This window comes from Cupressus sempervirens, chromosome 10 (assembly GCF_028749045.1).
Source record: "Cupressus sempervirens isolate cs-2001-9-10 chromosome 10, ASM2874904v1, whole genome shotgun sequence".
Classification (NCBI taxonomy): domain Eukaryota; kingdom Viridiplantae; phylum Streptophyta; class Pinopsida; order Cupressales; family Cupressaceae; genus Cupressus; species Cupressus sempervirens.
Window position 1 is genome coordinate 288,216,425 of NC_143127.1, and position 26,900 is coordinate 288,243,324.

Sequence of the window (26,900 nt, forward strand, 5' to 3'; positions counted from 1 at the left end):
TGAGATGGTAGGTTGCTAAGGTTTTGGGTGGACCATTAATTATGTGATGGTGGATTGATTATTTTATGGAATAAGAAGACCAAGTTGGGTTGATCGGATATTTGGATCTATGGGTTCTAGTTGTACCATTTGATGTCCTCTTTTTGGTATGAAAAATGGGTGATTAGGATCAGATAGACCAATGGGTGGTGTTAGTATGCCAAATAAGGGATGGGTAGGATCAAACATGTCCAAAGGTGGTGGTCTCCCAAAGCCAAAGAAACCAACGTTGTCTCTTAGGAAGTTTTCCACAATGGTTTCCCTATTCCTATCTATGATGGCATTAACAATGGTTTCGTGTCCTAGTTGATTCATAAAGGCATCTATGTCTAGTAAGGGACCCGACTCTTTTGGATTTTGTGGTGGTGGATCATGTGTAATTGTGAAATCCATTGGGTATGGTTGCACACTAGCTGAACTACTACTAAGACTAGGATCCATGTCTTTCTTCTTCCTTTTGTTCTTACCAAAATGTATAGTAGGTGGCATGAAATGATGATGTTCCTAAGGATGAAATGCAAGATGGTAGGAGAATGAGTACAAGTATATATGGATGGATAGTTTTTCTAAACTTCCTAAGGATGTAACAACTATGATGTAGGGTTTTCCTAAGGTAAAAAGATGTATGATAGATATACAAGGATGATCTTGCTTCTAATCATAAGATACCTAGGAGGCCTAAAGGATGAGTGATATGATGTAAAAGTAAAAGAGAGGACGTTTTCCCTATATGTAAGCTCGAGATGTGTTGGTGATGTCAATTCTAAGGTAGACTTATGACGTTTCAAAAGACAAATGATGATCAAGTGTGGAGCCCAACCTTTTGCTCAAAGTGACAAGGGACACAAATGAAAAAGATAGTTTACCTCAAATAATACTTAGTTAAGGGATACTCAAGATAGTGTGATGGATGTAGGATGTAGGATAGAAAATTCTCAACAAAGTGACACCAAATGCTCAAGTATGATGGAGATGATGGAGGACTTTGATCAATGATTTTGATTTGGATGGGGTTAGATTTCTAAAAGCATGACCTAAAGATGATGAATCTATAAAATTCCTAAGTAGGATGAGAACCTATATGATGAACTAAAAGGAAAAGTCTATGATATGATAAGTGAAATTTATGATTGGAAGAAGGGGAACCTTAGAATAAAAGTGGGTATAGCTAGTGTACTTGATGAGGCATTGGTTGACTCCATATCGTAAGATCAAGTTTTGAAATTTATGGTCCCACTGGGTTTGTAGAGAAACTTCAATACCTTCTCTCTCAATTTGATCTAGTTTATCAAGTCTTGGATTAGGTGTGTGATTCTTGCATTATTCTTCTATTTCTCTATAAATTGCTACTTATGGAAGTTTGACTTTTTTGAACTTGTGTTTGGTTGGTTCGACATAAGGTTTCCACTAGGCTTATCTCAACTTTGGGTTAAGTCAGTGACTATGTTAAGTATACCTTTTTATTTTAGGTTCGACAACATGAATCTTCTAGATAATAAATGGGTCTCAATAGAGAAGAAATGGTTATTTTATCAAAGGATGGTGTAATGAATTTTCTTTTAAAAGAGTAAAGACATGAAGGAAAACCATCTAGACTTAGGGTTGTTGTGAATTGACTTGCTAACAACCATTTTGAAATAACAAGAACAAGACTCTTTTGATAAATGGATATGACATATTATGAGCAAGAAATCTCTCAAAAGACAAAGAAACTTTGAGAGGGATAAACAAGTGACTTCTTTAGAAAAAGGATTTGATAGTAACCAATGTGTATGTTTTACAAATGTTTTTTACAAGGTCCTTTTACAAGTAAAACAATTCAAGCACACTTTTATTCCTAGGGTCAATTTGGTTTCAATGTGCTACTCATTAGGTTTTCTGGGTGGAGCCCATCTTGATGCTGGATCTAGTGCGATATTTACCTCTAATCAAAGAGGTGGGTCGATACAAGAGTTGATTGAAAAAATTACACATCAATGATACTTCAAGGTATGACAAATAGAAGCCCTCCTTCTATGGGGACAACGACTCTTGGAGATGAAACACAAGTAGCCGAATGCCTCTATCGGGGAAAACACATATGTCAGGGAACTTTAGAAAAGCTTTATATTCTCTTGCACCATGAGTAACACACCAATGATAAAAGGGTAAAAACTAAGTTGGTTCATAATTAGATCTGTTGAGTTAGCCGATCAATTGTTATGTACGTGATTCACTTAAGAATCTATTTTGGACATCTTGAAATTGTGGGAAAGTTTACAAGCACCTCAAGGTACCCCTACAAACACACTACCCAAACTTTCTTGATGGAGCAAGAAAGTTTACCCTTCTCATTTATATACTGGGAAGAGGATTTTATTGGCTTGAGCTTCTATCCAAAGGGGTTGCACTTACCAGAGGATGATGAACTCACTAGAAGCACTCGTAGGTTGTTGTGGATGTTCTTCCTAACAAATTTCGGTACATGCATCATGTATTTAAATGGTTCTATTTTTCAATAAAAAGAGAACTCAAAGATGTGCTAAAAGGCACAATCTTAATATACGTAAGGCACTTGGTCCACTCTATTTTTAAAAGATTTTAGTTTGTCTTTCCTATTGATGACTTGAAAACACTCACGATTAGCATGAAAGGTTTATTCCAACTTGACAATGATGGTCAACATACTAAATTGAGTAAACCTAAAAAAATCATGCATGTGAAAACTTAAAAAAGGATGGGAATAAGGATGATTTTCCTTAAGTGATTCAAGATTGTATGAATTCCTTTTAAGCACCAAACTGAATTGTTTGGTTTGAAATGTTCTATGGTACAAAAAAAATCAAATGTTCATTGCATTGGTTTGTTCTTAACTTTAGCATTCAAGATGGAGTCTACATTCGTTTTAGTGCCCAAGATGAAGTGTAATTTTATACCATTGATTCTTTTACCATTAACATTCAAGATTTGGTGCTCTATCTAACAGCTCATTCCATTAAAATCATCGTAAGTTTTTTTTTCGACATTAGAGATTGAGTTTGACTTGTCTTTTTAAAAACCAAAGTAAAATCTTTAAATAAAATATTGAGAGTAAAAAGTAAAGTAGCACCTACACACTATTCCACCTTCAATTATCCAACATAAATAATTAAAAGCACCAGCAAAACCAAATGATTCAACTTGTGATCCCACAACATGGGAACATGGTCAAAATAGCAGGATCATTGTCCAAGAACTGGTGGAAAAAAGAAAAAAAAATGCAGTTCGCAAAAAATACTTATAGAGAAGTCTCCCCAGAGAGAGATCCCATTAATTTTTTAGGAATTCTTGTTAACTAGTTTAACTATGGGTTTGAGGACAAAAGTCTAGCAGGGTTTTTTGTGACTAGTCTTTTGTGTAGAGTGATCCCGTATGTATCGCAAGCGAACTCGCTAAGATATACAAGTGATCCCATGGAGAGAAGAAGGGTGAGAATGAACTAAGGGGACTTAAATGATCACATGGTAATTAAGATAAGTTTTGGAAGCAATCCCGCCTTTGTGGGTTTGTGATCCTGCAAAGATTCTCCTTCAAACCCATAGTCACGAGTTTGCAAAAATAAATTTTTTTTGGGTCTTACTTCGAGAAACTGGATGAGATGGTTGGGATTGTGTTGCCTATGTTGGAATTGATAAACCTGTAAACAAGGTTAAAAACCTAACACACAAAGAAAGAGGCACAATATGCTAGTTTATAAATTAGTAAACATAAGTGGAAAATGATTGAAAATGAACTGAATGTGGGTCCCATTGGGTGTGCCAAAATGTATGCAGTAATATCCTACTGTGTAAAGAACATTAAAATTAATCTAACATTCACAAACTAAAGAAATACAACAACCTTTATGAGAGGAAAAATGAGACATAGAAGATGAATGCAAACCAAGTATGGTAAGCTCACCAAGTGTGACCTTGATGCTTAGATATGTCTGCAATGATGGTTGGATTTGTGCTCAGACATGCTCAAGCTTCAAGATGGATAAGAGCCTTTAAATGGGAAAAACATGGTGTATAGGGTGAGTGAGAATTCCTACATGGTAATGGTGTGATTTAGTGATTTTTTCTTGAAAGGGGCATTATGAGATTGCATGAAGTTGATATGAATTGTGGGAGGGGAAGGGTCTAATTTATAGGCTAAGGGGTGGTGAGATGGATGGCTAGGATGCAAGAATGGATGAAAGGTGAGCGAAGGCTAGGATTTAAGTAACAGGAAGCACATGTATTGTGCTTCTTCAAATCCATAAATTGGATGTAAGGGGATGGTCAAAGCGAATGGTCAAATGGAGTTATGAGGGGGAAGGAGTGTGGAAGAGGGATGTAAAGGTCTTAAAGAGCCATTAATACTTTGTAAGAGCATTAAAGTCTATTGGATAGGAATGTAAGGGGGATGAGATGGGAGTTTGAATTTGGTTTGGGTTAGGAAGTCTTAACCATTGGTTAAAGTTGCGCACATGTTAGGAAGGGGATTAGGCTTACCTAAGGAGGGGATTAAGGTGCAAGTGGATTAGCATTAATGAGATAGGTTAATTAGCTAACTATGCGAGGTTAGAATGGGTGAATGGGTAGGATTTAGATAATGATAGGGTTTTAGCAATAGTTAGTGTTTGAAAATTGATTTATTAAATTATTTATTTAATAAAAAGGGGTAAGAGATTAGATAAAATAGGTATAGAGCAATTAATTTATATAATAGAAGAATAGGGATTTAATTGATAATTTGACTTTGGGTTGTCATTTGATTGTATCAATTAGGCTATAGTTAATTAATTTAAATTAATTAACTAGGGGATGATGATTAATTATTTAAATATTAAATACTTAATCAATAATATCCTAGGAGATGACTAAATAAGATTACTTAATGATGTAATCAGATTTAGGTATCTACACCAGGTAGATATAAGGACATTATTGAAAAGATTCAAAGAAATTTTCTTTGGTTTGGGACAGAGGAAAAGATAAGGTTAAGTCTTCTTAGCTGGGACAAAGTCTACAAGTCCAAGCCCTTGGGTGGTTTGAACATTAGAACGATCAGTAATTTGAATAGAGCTCTATTGTCTAAGGTGGGATGGAGACTAGTGAACACCTCAAGTAATTGGTGCACCGTTATTCATGCTAAATACCTAAGGGGAGACTCATTCGACCATCATCTCTATAGTAGCAGTGTTTCCCTAGGGTCTAGAATTTGGAATAACATATTACACACCTAAAAATTATGACGAATGGTATAAAATGGTTGTTAGGGGATGGAGCCACCATCGACTTTTGGGAGGACCACTAGGTTGATTAAGGGCCCCTATCCTACTCTAGGCTCTAGGTTATTGACAAATGTCATATCCCCACAACCCTTATCAAAGATTTCTTAGTCTGGAGCTCAGCCCAATCAGGAGAATCCATAGTTAAATCTTCTTACACTTGTTGTATTGAGGGAGGTGATGTACCAAAGGATTGGAAGAATGTATGCTATTCGTGGATACTTCCTAAAATCATTTTTTTCTGGATAATCTCCAAAAAAAGGCTTCCATATGGAATTTTTTTTTGTCTTCTTTGCAATAATGCTAAAAAATCAATACCCCAACTTTTTATCCATTGCCTCTATGCTAAGGTAATCTAGAGTGAGATTCTCTCTAAATAGGAGGTTCAATGGTGGTTTAACAAGGAACTACATGAATTTGTGGATTTGAAAGGTGCATCCCAGCACCCATTTTAAAGTTCTTTTTGGAAGCCCACCAACTTCCTATGTTGGAAAATTTGGAAAAAAGGAAATAACCACATTTTTTAGACAAGTCAGCCCCCACATTAGTGATTGTGATTCTTGAAGGAATGTAGTGATATCTGGCATTGGGAACCTCCCAAGTGACTATGATACTAAATGGGCCAACTCATGGGACCTTAGCTAGAGGGTAGAAGAATTTGACAATTCCAAAACCAATGCTAGATGCAACACGGTGTGACAACCTCCCCCCGCATCATGGATGAAGCTAAACTTTGATGGCTTTGTCATTGAGGTAAGGACTATAGCTGGTGGGGTTATCCATGATGAAACATGAATGCTTGTTGTTGCCTATGCGGGAAGTTGTGGAAGGGGATTGATGAGCCTCTAAAAGGCTATTATTTTGAGAACCTTTTATCTTGTTTTTAGACAAGTATCTTGCAAAAACATTTTATGACTCTATGATTTAAGCAAAAGAACTTATGTTTTTATGAATATATTTTCTATATGTTAAGACATGAAGATTGAAGTATAGATAGTTTGTATATGTTGTGTTTGCATCTATCAACTTCTATGGTTTAATGAAGGAATATTACACGTTAATAAATGTTTCCTCATCCATGCTATGTTTGGGTAGATTCCTTCATGTAACTATAGGATTTGCAAAGAGTGATAGTTTGAACATTATACCTTTTCTAAAATTGATGATGAAATGAATATATATGTAGGTGGAAGTTGTTGTGTTCAATGTTTTGTAGGTACTTGTCGCCCATGTTTAAAATCAATATTTCAATGCTAAGTGTAGTGCTCGCCCCTAGTTCGTATTTCTGTTATAATTGTCAAACTCTTTTAGGCTAGTTTTATGCTTATGATTAGTGGCATTGTTTCAAGATTGTCAGATATTGCTTTAGATTCAGTTGATTTTATGATGAGATTACTTGACACTCTACATTTCATGTATGCATGATGATTATTACAATGTTTTTAGTTATTGATGATGATTAGTTAGATGGATTATTATGTGTTTTCTTATGGATACTTACCCCATACTTTCATGTGTATGGTGTGCATGTTTGTTTTCTTTATGTATGGCATTTTTTATGTGGTTAAGGAAGGGAGTTGTAGTCACCTGCTAGTCAGGATCTACACGATGCATCACTTCTTGTCATTGCCTATTTAGCTTAGAATATTGTGTTTGTACATGTGTGAATTTATGCAGGTTACAGGTATCGGGTATCAACTTCCTTGAATTGCCAAGATGAGCGTACCCTATTGCATTATCTCAATGATAAGAGAAGGAAGATAAATTCTTAAGTCCAAATCCCAACCCTTTAAGCCATTTGTCCTAGTTGATAATTAGGTCTAAATAAAAGATTAAATTAATGATTTAATTTAATGGAAAATAACAATGAGATTTTAATGTTTAATTATATTTAATTAATCGAGAAACTAATTAAATAAGAAGAATCAAATTTGATGATAAAATTTATAAGGATAATTTTAGAATGTGATAATATTTATTTTAATAATAATATATTTAAAGTTCATTTTTAAATAAATGCTAAATATTATTATTTAAGTTAATAAATATTCTATCAATTAAGTTTCTAAAATATATTAAAAAGTGAAAGGATATTAATTTATGAAAAGTTGTTAGTTTGCATGAGATTAAAATAAAAGAAATTAATTAATTAAAAAGATAAAATATTTGGATTTAATAAAGATATTTTAATTCATAAATATTGCATGAGATTAAAGTAATAAGTTAATTAAAAATAGAAGTCAAGTGAAAATTAAATAAAGTAATTTAATTATTCTTTTAACGTGCATAAAAAGATAAAAGAAAGATTAATAAAAGCTAATTCTAGAGTTAACTTTGGTGAGCACAGAGTTCTCTCGGGTGAACTCACAATTAGTTCCCTGATTTAAGGAGAGAGAACCCTTTATCACAATTGAAGGTTCATTTTAGAAGGACCACAAATTTTGGACACATATTTTGGGAGATGAATTTTAGACATGAATTTTTGTACACAAATTTTGGAGACGAATTTGGACGCGAAATTTGGAAACAAAATTGTAAGCAAATTTTGGAAGGAAATCTTTGGGAAAGCTTCGGAGAGAGATATTTTGGAGAGAAGTGAATTCTCTCACAATCTTCGGATGGTTTCATATTAGCATCAGGTTCAGGTAGGGTCTTGTGTTTTTTATCATTGATTAATTTCACAATTTTCCTATCCTGTCTTCTTCGTGCATGTGGATTGTAAATCCGAAGTCTCTGTGATGAAAGCTTAAATATTTCAAGATTGTAAATTATTAAATGCTTGCCAATAACTCGTAAAGTTTAGAAAAGTGATCAAGAACCCTCCTATGCTAGATTAAAGAAATCAGGATTTCATTGGGGAATGGTTGAATTTTAAATAAAATGAAAATTTTAGATTGAAAATTCAAATGGTTAAAAAAATTTCTCTATCAAAGGAAGGATGGTAAAAAAATAAAAAATAAATAAAAAATAAATAAATAAATAAATAAATAAATAAATAAATATATATATATATATATATGAAATTTGTTGTATTTAAATTTTATAATTGATAAAAGAATTTAATAGAACAGATTTAAATAAAATCAATTTAAAAATAAATAAAATGATAATTTAGATCTACATATGAAAGAGTGTTGATAGAATTCGATAAAATTTATATTTTAAAAATAATAATATTAAAATTATATCATTGTTGAGGAGAATTATTTTAAAACAATTTCATATTAAAAAAAAAATGGTTGGATGAAATTTATGTGATTTAATATTACTAAAAATTTTAATAATTATATACATATATATTGAGAAAATGTTTTTATAAAAACAAATAAATTATAAATTTTATAGTCCATTAAACGAAAAAAGAAAAAGAAAAAAAGATAAAGAAAAGAAAAGAAAAGAAAAAAAGAAAAAAAGAAAAAAAGAAAAAATATATATATATAAAACTTGAGAAAAACATTTTATGAAGTTTTTAATATGGAAAAAAACCTTACCCCATTTACTTTTTGGTCGGCGGCCCTGTACTGCGATTTGGGGGTCAATTAAATAGGGCCGCACGATCCTATAGTAATAAGGGGGCGACTGTTTTAAAACAGCGCCTAATGTGTTTTTTAAAAATACGTGGGCCCATTAACATAGGTTACGGTCTATGTTTAGTGTGTTAAGATTTTAAATGAAAACTTTATTATTATTTTAAAATTAATAACAATTTATTAATAGTTTTTGGTTAGTGACATTAAATTATTATAATTAATAATATATATTAATCAGTTTTAATATTATTATCAATTATTATTAATAATATTCCAATAAGATTTTAACATTACTTATTATTATTGAATAATAATTAGTAATACATTTTATTATTGTTTTATAATATAAACATTAACGTAATTAAGTTTAGTTAATTTTTAATTAATGAAGTTAGGGTTAACTTTATTAATTATTAATAAAGTTGTGTTATTATTTATTGATGTAAATGGTAAATTATTTTATATAGTTAATATTTAATTAATAAAATTAATGATAATTTTATTAATTATTTATAACTAATAATTTATTGAGATATAAATATAAATATTTAATTGATATTCATCAATTAATTTAATTTAAAAAAAAGGGTTTGATTAAATTTAGTTAATGATGAATTTGTTTAATAAAAATTGTAAAATTGATTTAAATTATTATGGGAGGGTAATTTTTTTATAGAGATGAACGGGTTAATTAGAAGTCTTTTACTTGAATCAGTTCTGAAATGAAAACTCAAACCTTACATCTAACCTAACCAAGTGTTTTCAAACAAACCAAGAATATGAAAACTTTACCTTACTATTTGACTCAACTGCATGTTTTAAATCAAAACCAACTGTGAGATGATCCTATTTTCTATGTGATTATTTTGTTGTCTATGCTTTGGGGGTTTTTGGGTTGACTTAGTTTGACTAGTACTAGGTTGTTACCAGAGGCTCGGGGTTATGTGAATGTGATGTTATGATGATTTGTTCTTGATCTTTTCAACCCAACCAAGGTAATGTGATAATATGCTCTATGATGGATTATTTGTTCGTTATTGTTTTCCAATTTCCTTGTGTGAAGCTAAGGTGTATGTATGTATATGAGATACTTGACTTAAGCATTTTTGGGTCTTGATAAGTTATATTTGATAACCTTTTTTGAGTCATCGATCAGTTATATTTGATTTGCTTTCTAGTCACTTTGAGAGGATTGAGGTGTTTTGAGTGATTTGTTCTTGATGATGTCATGTTGTGACATGTTTGCACTTGACCATTTGGGAGTCTTCGATCAGTATTTTGATTTATTTCAAAATATTTCTCGATTGCCCATTGAGAACCATTGGATATTGTGATTTATCTTTGATGCCTTTAGTTGCTGATAGAGAACTGTTGTGATCATTATGATTATTATTTGATCCTTTTTAGTTGCTCGTGGAGAACTGATGTGATTATTGTGGATTATATTTATGATGTTTTCAGTTGCTTGTATAGGACTGAGGTGATTTTATTATGATTCTTTGATTTGCGATTTCATGAGCCTAGGGTAGATTATCTATATGTAGTGTTGGGAAGTGGCTTGCAATGGGGGTCGGGGCCCTAAGAGGCTGCCTGGAGAAACCCATTGTAAGTTGTTTTTAATAAGTGATAACATTTACACTAAATGGGGATTAAAATGAACCTAATAAGATAATTGTATGTTCTCTCCCATGCCTTGAGTGCTAGTATAGACTAGGATGGGGTAGAGAGAACGCTTGGTTGCAACCTTGCATTCTGTAGTATGCCTCATTATTACAAGAGGATACTAGTGGCTGTAGGATCATAGGGGACTCGAGATTCCTAGGGGATTGCTCGGGTAACTTGCAACATGATTTTTGCGATGACACTTGCCCGCTTACATAGTAGGTTTCCTAAATGTCTTTGCGCACCTGTGGGTCTAGATGTCGATCTATGTGTTGGAACCCTCGAGTTAGTATACTTATAGGATTTTGTGGACTTAGAGAGTACTTGTATTATATGATTTGATATCATGTTTAGGACTTGAGACTATCTCCCCAGTGCAGTGGGAGTGGACCATTTAGGTTCCACACGGTCGGGTGGTAGTGCTTTTTCACTCTTTCCATTTGAGATTCGTCCATTGCTACTGTGGTTGGAGCTTCTTGGGATGCTTGTTCATCATGTTTAGGTGATGTTATCTACTTTGGAGGATCATCTTATGCTTTATTCTTGCATGTTAGATTTCTTTATGCATATGTGGTAGCATGTTAGATTTCTTTATGTATACGATGTAGTATGTTTTAGGAGTGACATCCCTATTACTATAGTACTAATGATATCTTCGATGGCTTGGGATGTTATGCATGGGGGATGGCTAGGGCCTACGATGGTCTAATGATGCTATTGACGGTTGGGAGGAACCACACACTTAGATTAGTTGTGTTTTATGATAGATGGATAGTTGTATTTCATGTTGGATGTTTATATCTTTTATGATGGATGGATTTATCATGTATGGTATATGGTTTCATTTATTTTACTATACTTTGTATCATGGATTCTTGGAGGATGATGTATCTTTATTTCTACTTATGTATATTCTTTTAAGCCTTTCATACGTTGTGATGTGTACAGTGGATGATTGAGCATTCCGAATTAATTTGCCAAGAGGCATTCGGAATAAATGTATATTAAATGGACATTGGACTTTTTTATTATTCTTTCATCAACGTCTTGGTATCTTTAAGGAATGTAACCTATTATGTATGTTTGTTGATGATTACATGTTATTTCTTCCACTACTATGTGTTTGATGTCTACGTTATACTTTCTTGTTTAAAAAAAAAAAATGTTTAGCAAACTTGGTAAAAACTTTAGGTTAATTCTTTTGGATCCCTTGGCGGGGTGTTACACTAAGTCAAAGTCGACCAAATTGATGAATCACCACAACAAGCAGATTATTGTGTGATTCTTGTTATGGTAGTGCATGAATATAACTTCCTCAACCTGCTATATTCTTAGAGGAGTTAAATCACAATTAATGATATTTTTGTTGTAAACTTTATGATATGTAATTGATCCTCATTGATGGAGTGATCATAGAACTAGGAAGTTGTTATAGGTTTCCTTTAAATAATGCCTGTTGTAGCTTTGAAAGAAGTTTTTATTGGGAGGAAGATAGAATAGATTGTTTGTTTATATCAATAGTTTGTAATCTTGTTTTTAATCTCTTATTATGAATGAATAGAATACAAAGTTCAAGTTTCCACCTTCTGTGTTAATCGTATTTTTTGTTCACTCTTCCAAGGGGGCCCACTTGGTGAGTGAACTCCTTTGTTAGAATAGATTTTATTTCCTTGTTTGTTTCTTTGCAAAGTAGATTTCTACCATTCCTGTAGCCATTGATAACAAAATCATTGAACTATTCCTGTAGCATAGGTGCATAGATAGAATTACTATTTACAACATTACTCTAAGCTTAAGACAATATGTCATTTCAGTTCCTAGCTTAGTTTCCTTCAACATTTCTTTTTTGTTTTAGTTGTAATGACTTAAAGAGGAATCAGAGCATATACTTTGTAGCCACTTTCTCAAGCTTACGCTCCTAGATTGATAAAATAAAATGAAGTCAGTATGTTATTCTTAGGAAAACACATGATTCTGTCTAATCATAGATTCAATGTGAAAGGATATCCAATCCTTTGTTACTGAGGTATTTAGCTGACTGGCTAGGGATCAAATAAGGAAGCAAAAGCCTTGGCCCTTCTATGGGCCATGAAGATAGTGGGAGCAAGAAGAATAGAAAAATTAGCCATTAAAGGAGATTCTATGTTAATTATTAAAGTGGTGAAAGGTGATGGAAATAGAAATTGGAAGACTAAATCAATTATCCAAGAAATCCATACCTTGATGAGTAGACTTTAGGAGGTTATAGTGAACCATGTCTATTAGGAAGGCAACAACATGGCTAATGACTTGGCAAAAATAAGAAATAGTTTTAATGGGATGCAAAACTGGGATGATTTAGCCAAATCCCACTATCCACCGAATACCATGTAGATAGAGAAAGAAAACCTATCAGTGCGCTATGAAGGGTTATAAAAGGTGGAAAATTTTCGTTGTGCTAGGAGGGTAGGATTCATTATGGATTAAATGTCATAATGATATTAATGAAAGAGAGGGTTCTAATATTATTATCCTTTATGGCATGCCCACCAAAAATATTTATGATGAAGGTGAAAAGATGATCTGGAGGGATCTTATCAAAGGAAAGAAACCACGAAGGATGAGCACACTAAAAGATCATAATTGCAACTTTCTTGGGCATCATAAAATGGGATGGTGGTACATCTGACATTCCTCAAGCATGATGGGGAAGATAACCTTCATATGTTCAAAGACATGGAGGCATTTGGAAAATATGACCCCTTGTAATCATAATATGGTGATTGATTATGACAACAAGGCCATTCATAGTGATATAGTCTCAAAAATCTCCCTTATTCAAGATCCTACCTGCAATAGGGGTATGTTGATGGATATTGAGGGTTTTGTAATTGAGGTTGGGGAAGGATCCATGGGTGCTAACTCTAACCTTATTGAGCAAGATAAGATTGAGGATTACATCAGGGATAGTGAAGCAATGTGTGTTTATTTGAGGGAAGGAGGCTTTTTGTCATTCATGAAGTGTATTGAAGGGTTTCATGGGCATTTGTCCATGTAATTTGCGGACTCCTAGGCTAACATAAAGGTTACTATTAATGTGATTTATTTTGAAATAATGGAGGAACTCATTGTGAATGTGGGTGGCCTATCTCTTGAAGGTAAGAGTTGGTGTAGGCAACCTAGAGTTTTAGATGAGGCAAGCTTGCAGAAATTCTTCTACTCTAAGGAGGAACCAGTGTGCATTCATTGTGGTTTTTCCAGAGAGGATGTTCTTGACCCTTTGGGATGTTGTTTGCTATGCTATCATGCGATACATCATGCTTGAGGATCTCTTCCAAGTGCTTTGCTATTACCACTTTCCCATTGGAAACTATTTAAAAAACCATGATTTAATCTCCTTCCCACATCTCATTCTGCATTCTATGGAAGATAGTGTTTTTAATGTCTAGAAGAAGAGGGAATAAGGGAGACCTTTTTACATTCATCACTAGGCCTTGATGTGCTAGCTCTACAAATTCCACCAAGCCCTCAACCCACCTTTGATTGTGAAACCCCTAGCCATTTCTACCCCTCAGGTTTCTAGCAAGTAGAGCCTTGGGTCGGCCTTGAAAAAATCTGTCAAAATTTTTCTTGGTACTAGGGAGGATATTAGTGTTATTGAATCAGGTATTGATATTGGTAGAATCAATAAAGCCACTAGGAGATCAAGCAAGAGGCTCAAAATGGAAAAATTTAGAACACCACCAAAAAAGGATGTTCTTTTTGAATCAACTGAGATGAAGACCAAACCTACCAAGAAGAGGAAAATTAAAATGATGCATCCTGGCTCCGAGAGTAAAGATAATCCTAGCCCATCCCATATTTCTAATACCCTTTAAGGTAACCCTTCGTCGGACAAGAGCTTGAGTAGTGATATCACTTCCCCTATGAGGAATGAAGAGAGGGGTGGGGGGAAGGTGGAGGGAACCTCCCATGAGAAAGATAAAAGTAAAAGCATGATGGATAGGCTGGAGAAATCCTTGCATGAACTTGTGGATAACTAGGAGACCCTATACAAGAAATATGAGACCCTTGCTGAGTACACCACTAAGCTTATGCATTTGGTGGCCACAACTCTGTATCTTCTGTAGGTCAATAGTGAGGAGAAAGGGACGGGCAAAGAAAGTGAAGCCATTCACTCTCTCTATAGCTTTTAGGAGAACGACTGGTTTAAAACCCTCCTAGACAAACCTGTGAAGGAGGAAGATAGGGTTGTTAAGAATGACCTAGGAGACAAAGAGGGGAGCTAGGCCCTGTGTTTTTGTTTTAAAGTTTTTAATATACTTTGGTATTTTATAAACTCTATGCCCAATGGGATAATATGTATAATTTGAAACACTGCTAGAAGTATAGCAGCACCCGTAGTATGAGTTGCTACTATGTTTATTAGTTTAATTAGTTAGATACTATGTTTAATTTTGCTAGTACTATTAGAAGGAAGGATTTTGATCTATCTTGGGAAGATGGGTTGTTTTTTAATGTTAGTAAAGGAATAGTCTGAATTATTATTGAATGACTACCGGCTAGCCTCCAACCTGTTTTAACCTGGGGTCAGCCGTGCTTTCCTATCTGCTATTTAGTACATAAAAAACTTGCAAATACAATTATGGATCTCTTCTTAAATTCCCCCTCACTACTTCATCAATTCCTAAATAAATACCTAATAACCTCCTCCTATTTAAAAAAATAACAAAAATAACAAAGTAAACACCACTCATTAAAAGACTCGAAATTTTTAATATAATTATTATTTTAAATTGAAACAAACCCTAAATTATTTGCATATGAGTAACATCCATCACATTTCTTCTCCGCCTCTTTGAATTTAGGCACAATCAAATAAATATCTTGATCAATAATCAATCCTCGATTTACGGAGCCAAAAACAAAAGACAACGCTAACAGTTTGTCTTGTATATTGGAATACAGCAGATACCACTTACTACTGATTCTGTAAATGCAGATATAATGACAGTGAACGTTGTGGGTAACAGGTTGTATCCTTCTAGACTAAACAGCTTGTTGGTGGAAACGGGAAGCAATGGTGTTTGAATTTGTGATACCCCTCTTCACCAGCTTGGCAATCCGGTCGCTCTAACTTAAAGAAAAAAATGTTTAAATTGGAATTGAGAAATCAACTAGGCTTTCTGCATCCCACTCACCCATCCCATCTTCGCTAAATTCCACGCGGCTAAATAGGTGGCCAGTGAAGCGGTGGTAAAGACCTTTATATTCTTCTGTTTTGGCAGTTCCTCCTCGCAATATTCTTGTCATTCTTTCTCTTCTTTAGTTTTATGATCTAAACGAAAAAGGAAGGGAAATTAAAAAAATTCATTTAGGAATTACTTCTGTTGGGCCACCATGGATGCTTCCAGTCCTCTCCATTGTGTTGTACTGCTCCTGCTTATATATTCTTCTGCCAGAGCCTCTGCAAATTTCTATGATGATATAGATGTGACGTGGGGAGCCGCTAATGTCAGCATTTTCAATGATGGTCAGGACTTGGAGCTTCCTCTCTATCATGATTCGGGTAATTGTTTCTCTTGTTTCTAATTTCTGTTAGTTTAGTTTTTAGATTAGTTTGTGAATAAGTTTTCTATAACATTTCAGATCATCTGTACCCACAAGTTAATTATATTTGATGTTTTCTCCAATGTGCTTTGGATCAGATAAATAGGTTAATGAGGTTCATAAACCGAGTAAATATAAGATTCTTTGAGATGGGTTTTGGATGTGTTAAATGAAAAAAATTATTGTGATGTTTCCATTTGTATCACGTCAGGATCGTTGATCCAATCAAAGAAGGAATTCTTGTATGGGAGCTTCAGTATGCTGATGAAGCTTGTGCCAGGAAACTCTGCGGGAACGGTGACCACATTCTATGTGAGTCATGAAAGAGTGATTTGCTTTTACTTCTTGTTAGATATAAACAAATAATGATGAATGTGTAATGTGTAATGCCCAATATGCAGCTGAGCTCGGAGGGTGAGAATCATGACGAGATAGACATGGAATTTTTGGGAAACACAACGGGAGAACCGTACGTATTGCACACCAACATCTTCGGTGAAGGTCTCGGTGGAAGGGAGCAGCAATTTTACTTGTGGTTTGATCCCACTGCCGACTTCCACAACTACACCATCCTCTGGAACCCACACCAGATCATGTAATCCATCTCTTTCATCCACATCGCCAATTCTTTTTTATTTTGTTTGAAACTTTCTTTTTGTTTGGCAACATCATGCTTGGACTCTATTTTTGTGGAGCGGGTGACCCCATGATAATATTGTAAGGGGCTAAAGGTTTATTTAGAATCTTTTAGGAGCCCCAACTTTTTAGCCCTAAGTTTAAGAGGATGAAAATGGGGTGGGGCTGGAATTGGCCCCACTAGATTAAGAAAGGATTTTGCCATTTGTCAAAAAGCTCTTATAACTTCCCACCAAAATCAATTAATCTTTTATTTTTACAATTTATGACACAATAAAATTCATCCTACTACTTCCCTCTAAATATTCCTAAAAAATCTCAGCAGCACCTGGTTTATTTTTAAGGAAGTGGGTGCCCATAGAACCCCAGCCTAAGCAGTCTTTACAAAACATTTCAATAATTTCTGATCATAATCTATCATACCAATCAAATCTGAAGACTCATTATACAATCCTGTTTACTATCATTTTGTTTTTTCACACAGACAATCAAGCATTGCTGGGCTCAGTGCTATGCAACCCATGAAATTGTAACCCCAAGTTTCAATCTTTCCATTGCAAAGACACTTCAAAATTAGTTTTTCTTTTATATTTCATTTGTAAAGATATTAGAGTATTTATTTACATTTAGACTTGAAATTAGGTCTATTTAATCACCCATACGCCTGTGACACTTCTCATATAAGATATCTTCATTTAAGAATTGGCTAGAGAGGTGTCCATTTAACTAAAACACCTCATGCTAGTCTAGTCTAGTCTAGTCGAAAGTAACTCGCCATGACCGCCCATTATATGTTAAGTTCTACCTCAGATATGTCCAGTGCTGCTTCAGCTTATTTATTTGGCCAACTTTACTCTCATAAATGTTTTTGTCTCTTTATTTTTTTGAAATTTTACATGAGTGAAAGCATAAAATATCTTATTCAAGATCAAACCAACAGTTGTGAGACTTGTCCCCATTTGATGACAAGTATAATTGTATAATATTTTCATATGTGTTTGCAGGATCACGGTAGATGGATTGCCTATAAGAGTGTTTGGGAATCATGAGGAGATTGGTGTGGCATATCTGAAGCAGGCGATGAGAGTATATTCGAGCATATGGGACGGAGATCAATGGGCAACACAGGGAGGCTCTGTCAAGATCGACTGGTCCCTCACACCATTTGTGGCTTCCTTATCAAATCTCACCATTGCCGCCTGCACCAACACCACCACAACACAGATGGATCAGTGCTCTTCAAGCAGTGATCCTGATTACTGGTGGAATCAGGCAGATTATCAGAGCTTGACTTACTCACAGCAGGGACAGTTGAATTGGGTTCGCACTAACTTTCTCTTGTACGACTATTGCCATGATCTTCCCAGGTTCAATTACACTCTTCCTCCCGAATGTGCCTTCCAAACCTAAATTACTCAGCTTCATTTCATCGCAAATAAGTGCTCTCAATTAATTATGGCCATGGTTTGCCACTCCAAGAGCTCATGTTCTTCCCTTATTGTATCTCACCACATTGCACTTGCAGTTGTGCCTATTGTTTATTTGAATTGCTTGCTACGCAAAATTTCATTCTGTGTTACAGAATGAAAACATTTTTTCATTGTAAAAAGCTCAAAATAAAAATAAAAATTGAATGCACTCTCTAGGCTTTTAAGTCGTTTTAGTAAGTATTAGCAATCTACACTGTTACAACTTATAAATGTGAGATCTAAATCATAATCATAACTGCAGATTTATAATTCATTTTAAAATTTAATTGAGAACTTCAATTGTAACACTTTCTACCTGGTTATTACTGATTAATTGAGCATAGCATAAGTGCACATCATTCAAATCTTATTTACTAGAGATCTGCCAACTTTACATTATATTTAATCTATCAACAAAAAAATTATAAACAATAATTTTACAATTAATCTATTGATAAAATATTATAAATAAAAGAATCTCAGTTTATGTAATTAAAATTTACTTAATATGTTTTAAAGTGAACAATTATAATCTATTATTTATTCATTGAATTTAATTTACTTTCATAAAACTATGGTTTTATATAATATGTAAAAGTATCTTTACTATTTAATCAAAGAGCAAAACCTATATATTCAAAGCATTTTTGTAATTTTTTTTTGTAAAGCTCTCCAACAATCTAAGTTAGTTTATCTCTATCCTACTTACTCTCTATAAAAAAACCTCATAAACCATTCAATATTTATTTAATTCTATTACATACTTGAAAACAAGTTCCAATATTCTTGAGCTCCAGCTTTGACTTGTGCTTTGTGATTTCCTACTATGGGGCCTCCTTTAGAGGACTCATGATGTTTGTCTTGCGTATCTCTACTTAACTCTATCCATGTAGGCATACCTTTGGGCTGCCATCTTTCCTTAGTGAAGTTTGTTTGGTCATTCCCTCTTCTTTTGGCTTCAACCTTGGAAGGGGTTGTTGTTTCTTCTCACTCAACCTATCCTGTGGGTGTTATTGGTTATGAGGAACCCTCTTCTCCCTACTTGATTGTGTCGAAAGGATAGTGGGGTCTCTAAGCATTTGGTTCTTTAGTCCTTAATTTGTAGAGAAAGTTGTAGGTGTTGTGGTTTCACCCTTGGAGCCTAAATCTTCTTGCCCGATATATGGGGTGAGTTGCAAGATTTGCAAAAATACAATGAAGGTCTTGGATAAAATTCTACACTACTAACTCCTTGGAGTTATACTTGGTTAAAAGGTTCTACTCCTTTGTACCTTCTGTTGATCATATGGGAAAATGGGTTGTAGCTAGCTATTCCCTTAAGGGTAATGTTAGGATTAATGTGCTTACCCATTGGATGTTCCTCTTTTGTTTTATGAACAAGGAAGACCTTCTTTGGGTGCTTACTAATGGTCCCTAGTCATATGGAGTAAATAATAGGAATATTTTTAGCTTCATGTCATTGGAATCAAGCCTTAACTTACAAAGTGATATGGGGGCTTTTTCTCTAACTACGGTCTACCTTATGGGTCTCCTACTAAAGTTTTGGAACAATGAGGTTTTCATAGGTATTGCAGACTCATTTGTGTCTCTTATGGAATTGGATAGAATCACCCAATCTAGATTATGTCCAATGCTTTCTAGAATTTCTATCAATGCAGAGGTCAACTCTATACTCCCAACATGTATTACCTTGGAATCTAAGTAAAATTCATGTCTCCAAGCTTTGGAATATAAGAATGCAAAATTATTTTTCCTGGCTTTCAAGAAGTATGAAAATCTTAATAACTTTTATAAAGATAAAAAAACCTTTGTCAAAGCCAAGTATTATGAAGATCCCACCCAAGAAAGATTTGGCTTCCTCCTCAACCTAAGGCCCTCTTATGCTCCCCCTAGAGTTAACTCATGCTTCTCCCTCAAAGGATTCTGTTTCTTCTTTGCCTCATGTTCCTTAGTACCTTTGTTCCTCTCTAGTTGTCCCAATGCTTAAATAGATTTTGGTTTCCTCTGCTGCCCAATTGTGCTCTTCTTCTCATAAGGAGGAGCTCAGCTTGGTTATTATATATCTCAACCTTAAGAAATATTCTATTTTTTAATAGGAAAAAAAGTTTCTTTGTTTTCCAAAGGATATGTTGGTTCCCCTAATGTTGGTTGCTATATTTGTCTCCCCTCCACCTCCTCCTAAGGGAGGTTCAAGAAACCTTATACCTCAACTATCAACACTTGGGTTTCTCCCTCTCTTTGACCTTGGGGTCAATAGCATCCTCATAAAGGTTGACTTAGAATGGAACCTAGTGGAAGGAAAAGGACCCAAAAAAAGAAACTCAATGTTGGCACTAGAAACAAACAAGGAAGGGCTCTATTTAAAGATGACATGAAATAGACAAAGATGTTCCTCTTGAAACTAGCACACTCTATATGGTTTCACTAATGGAAGCTATATCAAATTTAAGTACACTAGAGTAAATATTTTTGAAGTTCCTCTCTACCATATCATTTTTTGATGAAGATAATGTCTTGGGATCTAAGAGGCTAAAATAGCCATACCAAACAATACATGCTTGAATGTTATAATCTTTAAGTTAGGTGGACTTGTTAATGACCTATGAAACTAAAATGAACATAAAAGCTTTTGAAAAAATTATGAGTAACATCTAGACTAGTGCTAAATGGGAAGTCTTAGAATCAATGAGGTTTTGTGGGTCTAGGTATTTTGTAGAGCCCTAACTTAAGATTTCTATTTTTCTTCTCTACTTCACTCCAAACAACATTATCATTTCTTTTAATAATGTGATCTCTAATTTTTCTTTGAAACTTATTAACACCTATACCCTTATTAATGGAATTTTGATGAAAGTTCTTTGGGATTTATTGTTTAATTTTTTGGTTAATAACAATAATAATGATAAATGGATGCTTAGTGGTGACTTTAACACCTCATCCTACTCCTTTGAGAAGTTGAGAGGCAACAACAATTTTTTTAGCATGAATGGTGATGGTAATCCTATGCGGGAGTAAATTAGCATTGTTGGAGACATGTTTTAGAGCTTATGTCTGTAACAACTAGTTTTCCTAGGTCTTAATTGACAACGAACATATCCAAGAATTATTGTTATTACTTCATTTTCATAGGAAGATAGTTATGTAAGTCATGTTCATATGAAAGAGATTGACAATTAAAAAGAGTTAAAAAATTTCTTAACAAAGAACTTAAAAAACCATCAATGAATTTACTATAGAAATTAAAATCCACATACCATGGAATTTGTACCAAGAAATCATTATAGGGATGCTTCTACAACCACCCAGGTTAGTCCACAAATACCTCTATATTAATATACAATAACGAGTACCATCCAATACCACTATATCGAAATCAAATGATGATTACCATTAAATACCACTATATAAAATTAGGGCATCACATGCCACTGTATTAATTAGGGCATCGATTACCATTGGATTGTTTAGGGTTTCATATACCACTATATCACTTAGGGCTTTAGTAACCACTAGAAAGTTTAGGGCATCTGATACCACTGTACTAATTCAAGTTTGACATACCACTGAATCAATTAGGGCTTTAGATACCATTGTATCATTCCTTTTCCTTCCAATTGCTTAACTGTGGCAATAACATAAGATTAGAAGATCTATGCTCATATTTATTATTCATATAAATGAAAGATTGATATATAACAATCCATCAGATAAATCTTTCTCTCGCAACTAAATGTAAAATAACTATAATGATGATAAAACTCAATGAATCTTACCTTAGTCTTGCATATACATCATAAAAGTAAAATATTTATTTTCAATAACCAACTAAATGTATAGCTTATCTTTGTCTATTGTACATTTGACAACTTGGGGAGAGGTGAAACATTGTTAGGGGCTTAACCACCCAACCTCGGACCATAAGTTATCCCAACACAATCTCTAATGAGAAAGGCCCTCCCTACCCAGAATAGATAGGGATCATCTTGTCATCCAGTGAGCATCCTAGTATCACTTGACTTGACAGTAGGAGATTACAATAACAGGATCATGCATGAGCTATTAAATGATATTATTCTAGATTTAATATATCATATTTGACTTTTATTTTCTAAGTCATTATAGACTCCATCTCACGTCTTCACCCTTTTCCATGGCTATACAACCAGTGAATCCTAGGTGCTTGGATCTTAGAGTAATTAGCTTAGTCTATTAATTCTCAATTATATATATATATTCCAGCTTATCACAATCTATGATTTGAAAAAGATATTCTTAAAGATTTCATAATTTATTGTTTAATTTTAATCTCCTTTTGCATAATGATTTATGGATTCATTTTATGGTTACTTAGCTTTCATTTTTCATGAATAAATCTACTTAAAAGAGAATCAATTCTGTAATATCAAACAAGATATCAACAAGTTATCATCATGGTAAATATTTGTCATGTCCCCTATTCAAATAATTAAAAAAAAAAAACTTTGCTAAGGTAGGTAGGCTCCAAAAAGGTGAAGTTTCAGAAAAAGGGCTAATATTTGGAAACCAATGGACTAATAAATAAAAATTATTATTAAATTATATTTTATTAACCCCTCTTGGATTTCAGTTAGGGTTATGCCCTCTTTTAAAGGGGTTTGGAGGCATTTTGGGCTCATTCCAGAACTTGATTTTTGCTAATTTTCTTGTTGTTCTTCAGAGGCTGCCAAACCTGTGGAGAAGGAGACCCAAGAACGGGAGTTTGCAAGTTTTCAGGAAGGCTAAGGACAGAAGTTTGAAGCCATTCCATGTGCATGCTCATACAGAGTTTGCCTTTGTGCTGAATAGTGCCGATTTGTGGGTTTTCGGGGTTGTTTTTGGTTTGAGTTTGGTGTTTTCAGTTGAGTGTTTCATATCAGTTTAGGTTTCTGCTGTATTTCAGACTTTAAGATGTTAAAATAGAGCTGAATATATGTATTGGGTCGTGATTAAACTTTTGAGATAGTTTATGAGTGTTTTTGTGGTGTTTCCGGGCATTGTGTGTTCATTTCGGGAGCCTGATTAAGCATAGTTTTGTCCTACATTTGTGAGCTATTGTGTAAAGGCTATAAAAATTTGGAAATGTCATTTTGTAGGCTGTTATGCTGCTAAAATTTCTATAAAAATGTCCATTCTCAGATTTATTAGTAATTTGTGAAGTTGTGAAGTTTTTTTGGCACTAATTTGGACATACCCGATTTGGGTTTTATTGGAAAATTGGCAGATCTTTGTAATATTGGTTGTTTGATTTTAAAGATCTGATTTGAGGCTAGAAATACCATGTAAAATCAGTAAAGGGACATTTCAATATTATAGTTTGCTGCTATGAAATTTGATGTTATTGTACCTTTTATTTTAGGTTTTATTGCATTAAAAAACTCTCCTATAAGAGATACTATCTAATTAGATACAATGAATGATTAAATAAATGCTCATTATAATTCTCAGATTACAGTTAGCAAATTGCATAATATAATCACAGTCTTAAAGAAAGAGACTCCTAAGCTTAGCCAACTGTAGGAGAATATGCATTAAAAAACATAGAAGGGAAACTCATGACCTGATATTTATCCTTCTAGGAACTCACAATTTGATTGGCTCCATCTTGATTTCTTCAGCACTTGACCTCAGTATCCTAGCTAGAATTACTTGATCGACTATGTCAGAATTGCTCAATTTGAACAAGGTTGATAACAATGGTAATTTGAAAAAGACTTAATGGCATATTGCAGACACTCAAGGAAGATTACAAAGGCATTTTAATGAGTGATTGGAAATCGTATCAAGACAGATTGCAAAAGATGTTTTAATGGCTGATTGGAAATTGTATCAAGGTAGATTGTAGTCATAATAGTGCAGGGAAATGAACATGAAAAATTTGGATTGAAAAAAGGAAGGAAGAGTTTGGGTACCAAGGAGAAAAGGTGATCTCAACTCTCCCTCATGAATTCCTTAAATGGAGACCAAACATGAGTCGTTGGCTCCCACTAGTTACAAAAAGATTATAATTGATTCAAACTCCCAAGTATTAAATTGAGTAAAAACAAAGAAGAGGAGAGAAAAGATTAAAAGGTTGGAAGATAAAGTTGAAAGGATTATAATTTGAATGTTATTATATTTAAATATTATTATAATTTTATGTTATATATGTACATGTAAATATATTAATGGGGTGACATCACTTTATTAAATTATTATAACATAATGGTGTCATTTCATTTTTATATCTATATGTACGTATATAGATATATTTATTATAATAATAAGGTGAAAGATTATATTAAATCCTTTGAGGTATTTTTTATATTTTAACCCAATTATTTATGTTTCTCAAATTATTTATTTAAATGGCTCATGCAGGTCTCATAGATGTATCCTGTTTCAAGTCACTAGGTCGTCAACTAATCTGCCCAGTAATGACAATGCTCTTGTGCCTAATTCTTTTCTAAAAATTCTTCCACCCCTTTGATGTGTTCCCTACAAGGAAAATCTTCATAATTAAATCATATTATCATAACAAGTTATAAATAATCATAACAACTAGCTGCCTTTTCAATTCCATGAATTTGTGATAAATAATCAACTAGCATGTTATCTTAACATGAAATTATAATGACTAACTATCTTATCATTTCACAAGATTATAACCAATTTAATTGTCAACTGACTTCATGTCAACCTCAACAACTATATTTCAAATTAGGTCAAAAATTGGGATATAACAATGTCTTACATTGATGAATGTAGTTTATCATTGATGTCAACATGCTAATTATTCTTTTAAGTCTAACATCATAATAGGGAGATATTAGCTTCATGTGGTTTGAGGATTGAATTTCAGCTTATATACACTTTGTATTATGTCCTAGAGTATGTCTAGATGCTACAATTAAGAGCACATATAAAAATATGAAGATTGGATAGAGTTATGCATATTTTAGTGAAGATAGCTTTCAAACAACATTTCTAGAAAGTGGATATTGTTGTTTGGATTTTATCTCCTAAAAGAGTTGGAATATGGTTGAGCAAGTTGAGATATAGGTTGAAGAAATGTAAAAAATGGCTTGGTTAAGTTAGTGTAATTAGATGTTTATCACATTAAACTTTATGAAGGTTGTGAGCGGATAGATTGATTATAATCTTGGAAAGATATAATAATATAATGTAACATGTATTGTAATATCTTAAGATAATCCTATATTATAATTGTAAATTGTGAAATCCTCAAGGTTGAGTCAATAATTTATCTTAGGACTTTGTATAAAAGGAAATGTTATTTCCTTGTGGTAAAGTGTGGTTTTTAATCAGTGAGATCATTTTTTTGTTATGTGAGCTTGAATGAGAATATATTTTAGATTAGGGTAAAGATTAGTGCAATTGAGGCATGGTGAGATTACAAGGAACTATAGTTAGCTAGATAAGTTATTTTTCAATAGTTTTTGATTCACACTTGTATTATTTAGTGAGGATAGTATAGAAGTTGATTGGATAGTGGGTCTAGTTGACTTCTCTTCAACTCCTAATAGGGTTGGAATCTCATAAGAGGGATTTAAATTCTCCTACTAGGGAATCATATGTATTGATTGTATTTCATTTACTCCTAACAAGGTTTATCCTCTAACAAGGAACTTTTATATTAGTACATCATTTTGTGGGTACCATCCCCACTAGGGTTTTCCCTCTAATCAAGGGTTTCCCTAGTTAACAAATCTAGTGTTATTGTGCATGGTTATCTTTCCATTGGAGTTTCATCTACTATTTACATATTTCAGAATTAATAAGCTTATTGAGAATTTTTAAATTGCATAACCAATTCACCCCCAGTTATCTTAGTGGACTTTAATTTCTAACAATTGGTATCAAAGCATACAGTCCTTGAAAGAAAAGCTTAACCACTTCAAAATATGTATGTTGCATTTTAGGAATTATAGTCTAACATTTGATGGACTTAACTATGATAGTTGGAAAGAATAGATGAGGACACACTTGCTATGCATGTGTCTAGAATTTTGATTGGTCACAAAAAGTAAGAAAGATGTGATTGAAGAAGACAAGATTCAAAGATGTGAGGAAACACACAATCATCTATTCATGTGGAATATGATTTCTATAGAAGCATTGTTGTTAGCTCATCCTAAAATTGAATATGGAGATAAAATATTTTAGACTTACTAATGAGATTTTTAATTCTTTACAAGCTACATTTAAAGGTGATAACCATGATAAGAAGGCTAGACTGTAGAGTTGAATATGTTTATCTAGAGATCCTAAGTTGTTGGAAGATGAAACTATAAGAGGATACTTTTATCGAATATGAGGGAATGGCTCAAGAATAAAGAATATGGAAGAGGAAACATGAACATAATGTTATCTGGAAAATATTGAAGACCTTGATACTTGCTTATAAGTAAAAAAATCTAGTTTTATTGTGCATTGTTATATTTCTATGGTTATTGCACCTATTGTTTACATATTTAAAATTTCAATTGCATAACCAATTCAACCCTCCCAGTTATCTTGGTGTACTATTTTTGAATAGATTTTAGAGATAGTATGGAAGATTTTAGGGTTTTCTTAATGTTGGCCAGCTTCTTGGACCTTGAGCTTCATGGTTCAAAGTTCACTTGGTCCAATTGTGTTGTATAAAAGATAAAGTCCTTATTTAGGTCCATCTTGATAGATTGAACA

At 33.4% G+C, this 26,900-nt stretch overlaps 1 protein-coding gene across 1 annotated transcript; it reads left to right on the plus strand.

Annotated features, from left to right (window-relative positions):
• Positions 1-15,738: 15,738 nt before the first annotated feature.
• LOC149533783 (putative xyloglucan endotransglucosylase/hydrolase protein 13) lies at positions 15,739-18,395 on the plus strand. Its single transcript, XM_089806706.1, has 4 exons — positions 15,739-16,051; positions 16,304-16,404; positions 16,494-16,687; positions 17,733-18,395. The coding sequence occupies exons 1-4, from the start codon at positions 15,883-15,885 to the stop codon at positions 18,136-18,138; spliced, it is 870 nt and encodes a 289-aa protein (XP_089662832.1). The 5' UTR covers positions 15,739-15,882; the 3' UTR covers positions 18,139-18,395.
• The last annotated feature ends 8,505 nt before the right edge of the window (positions 18,396-26,900 follow it).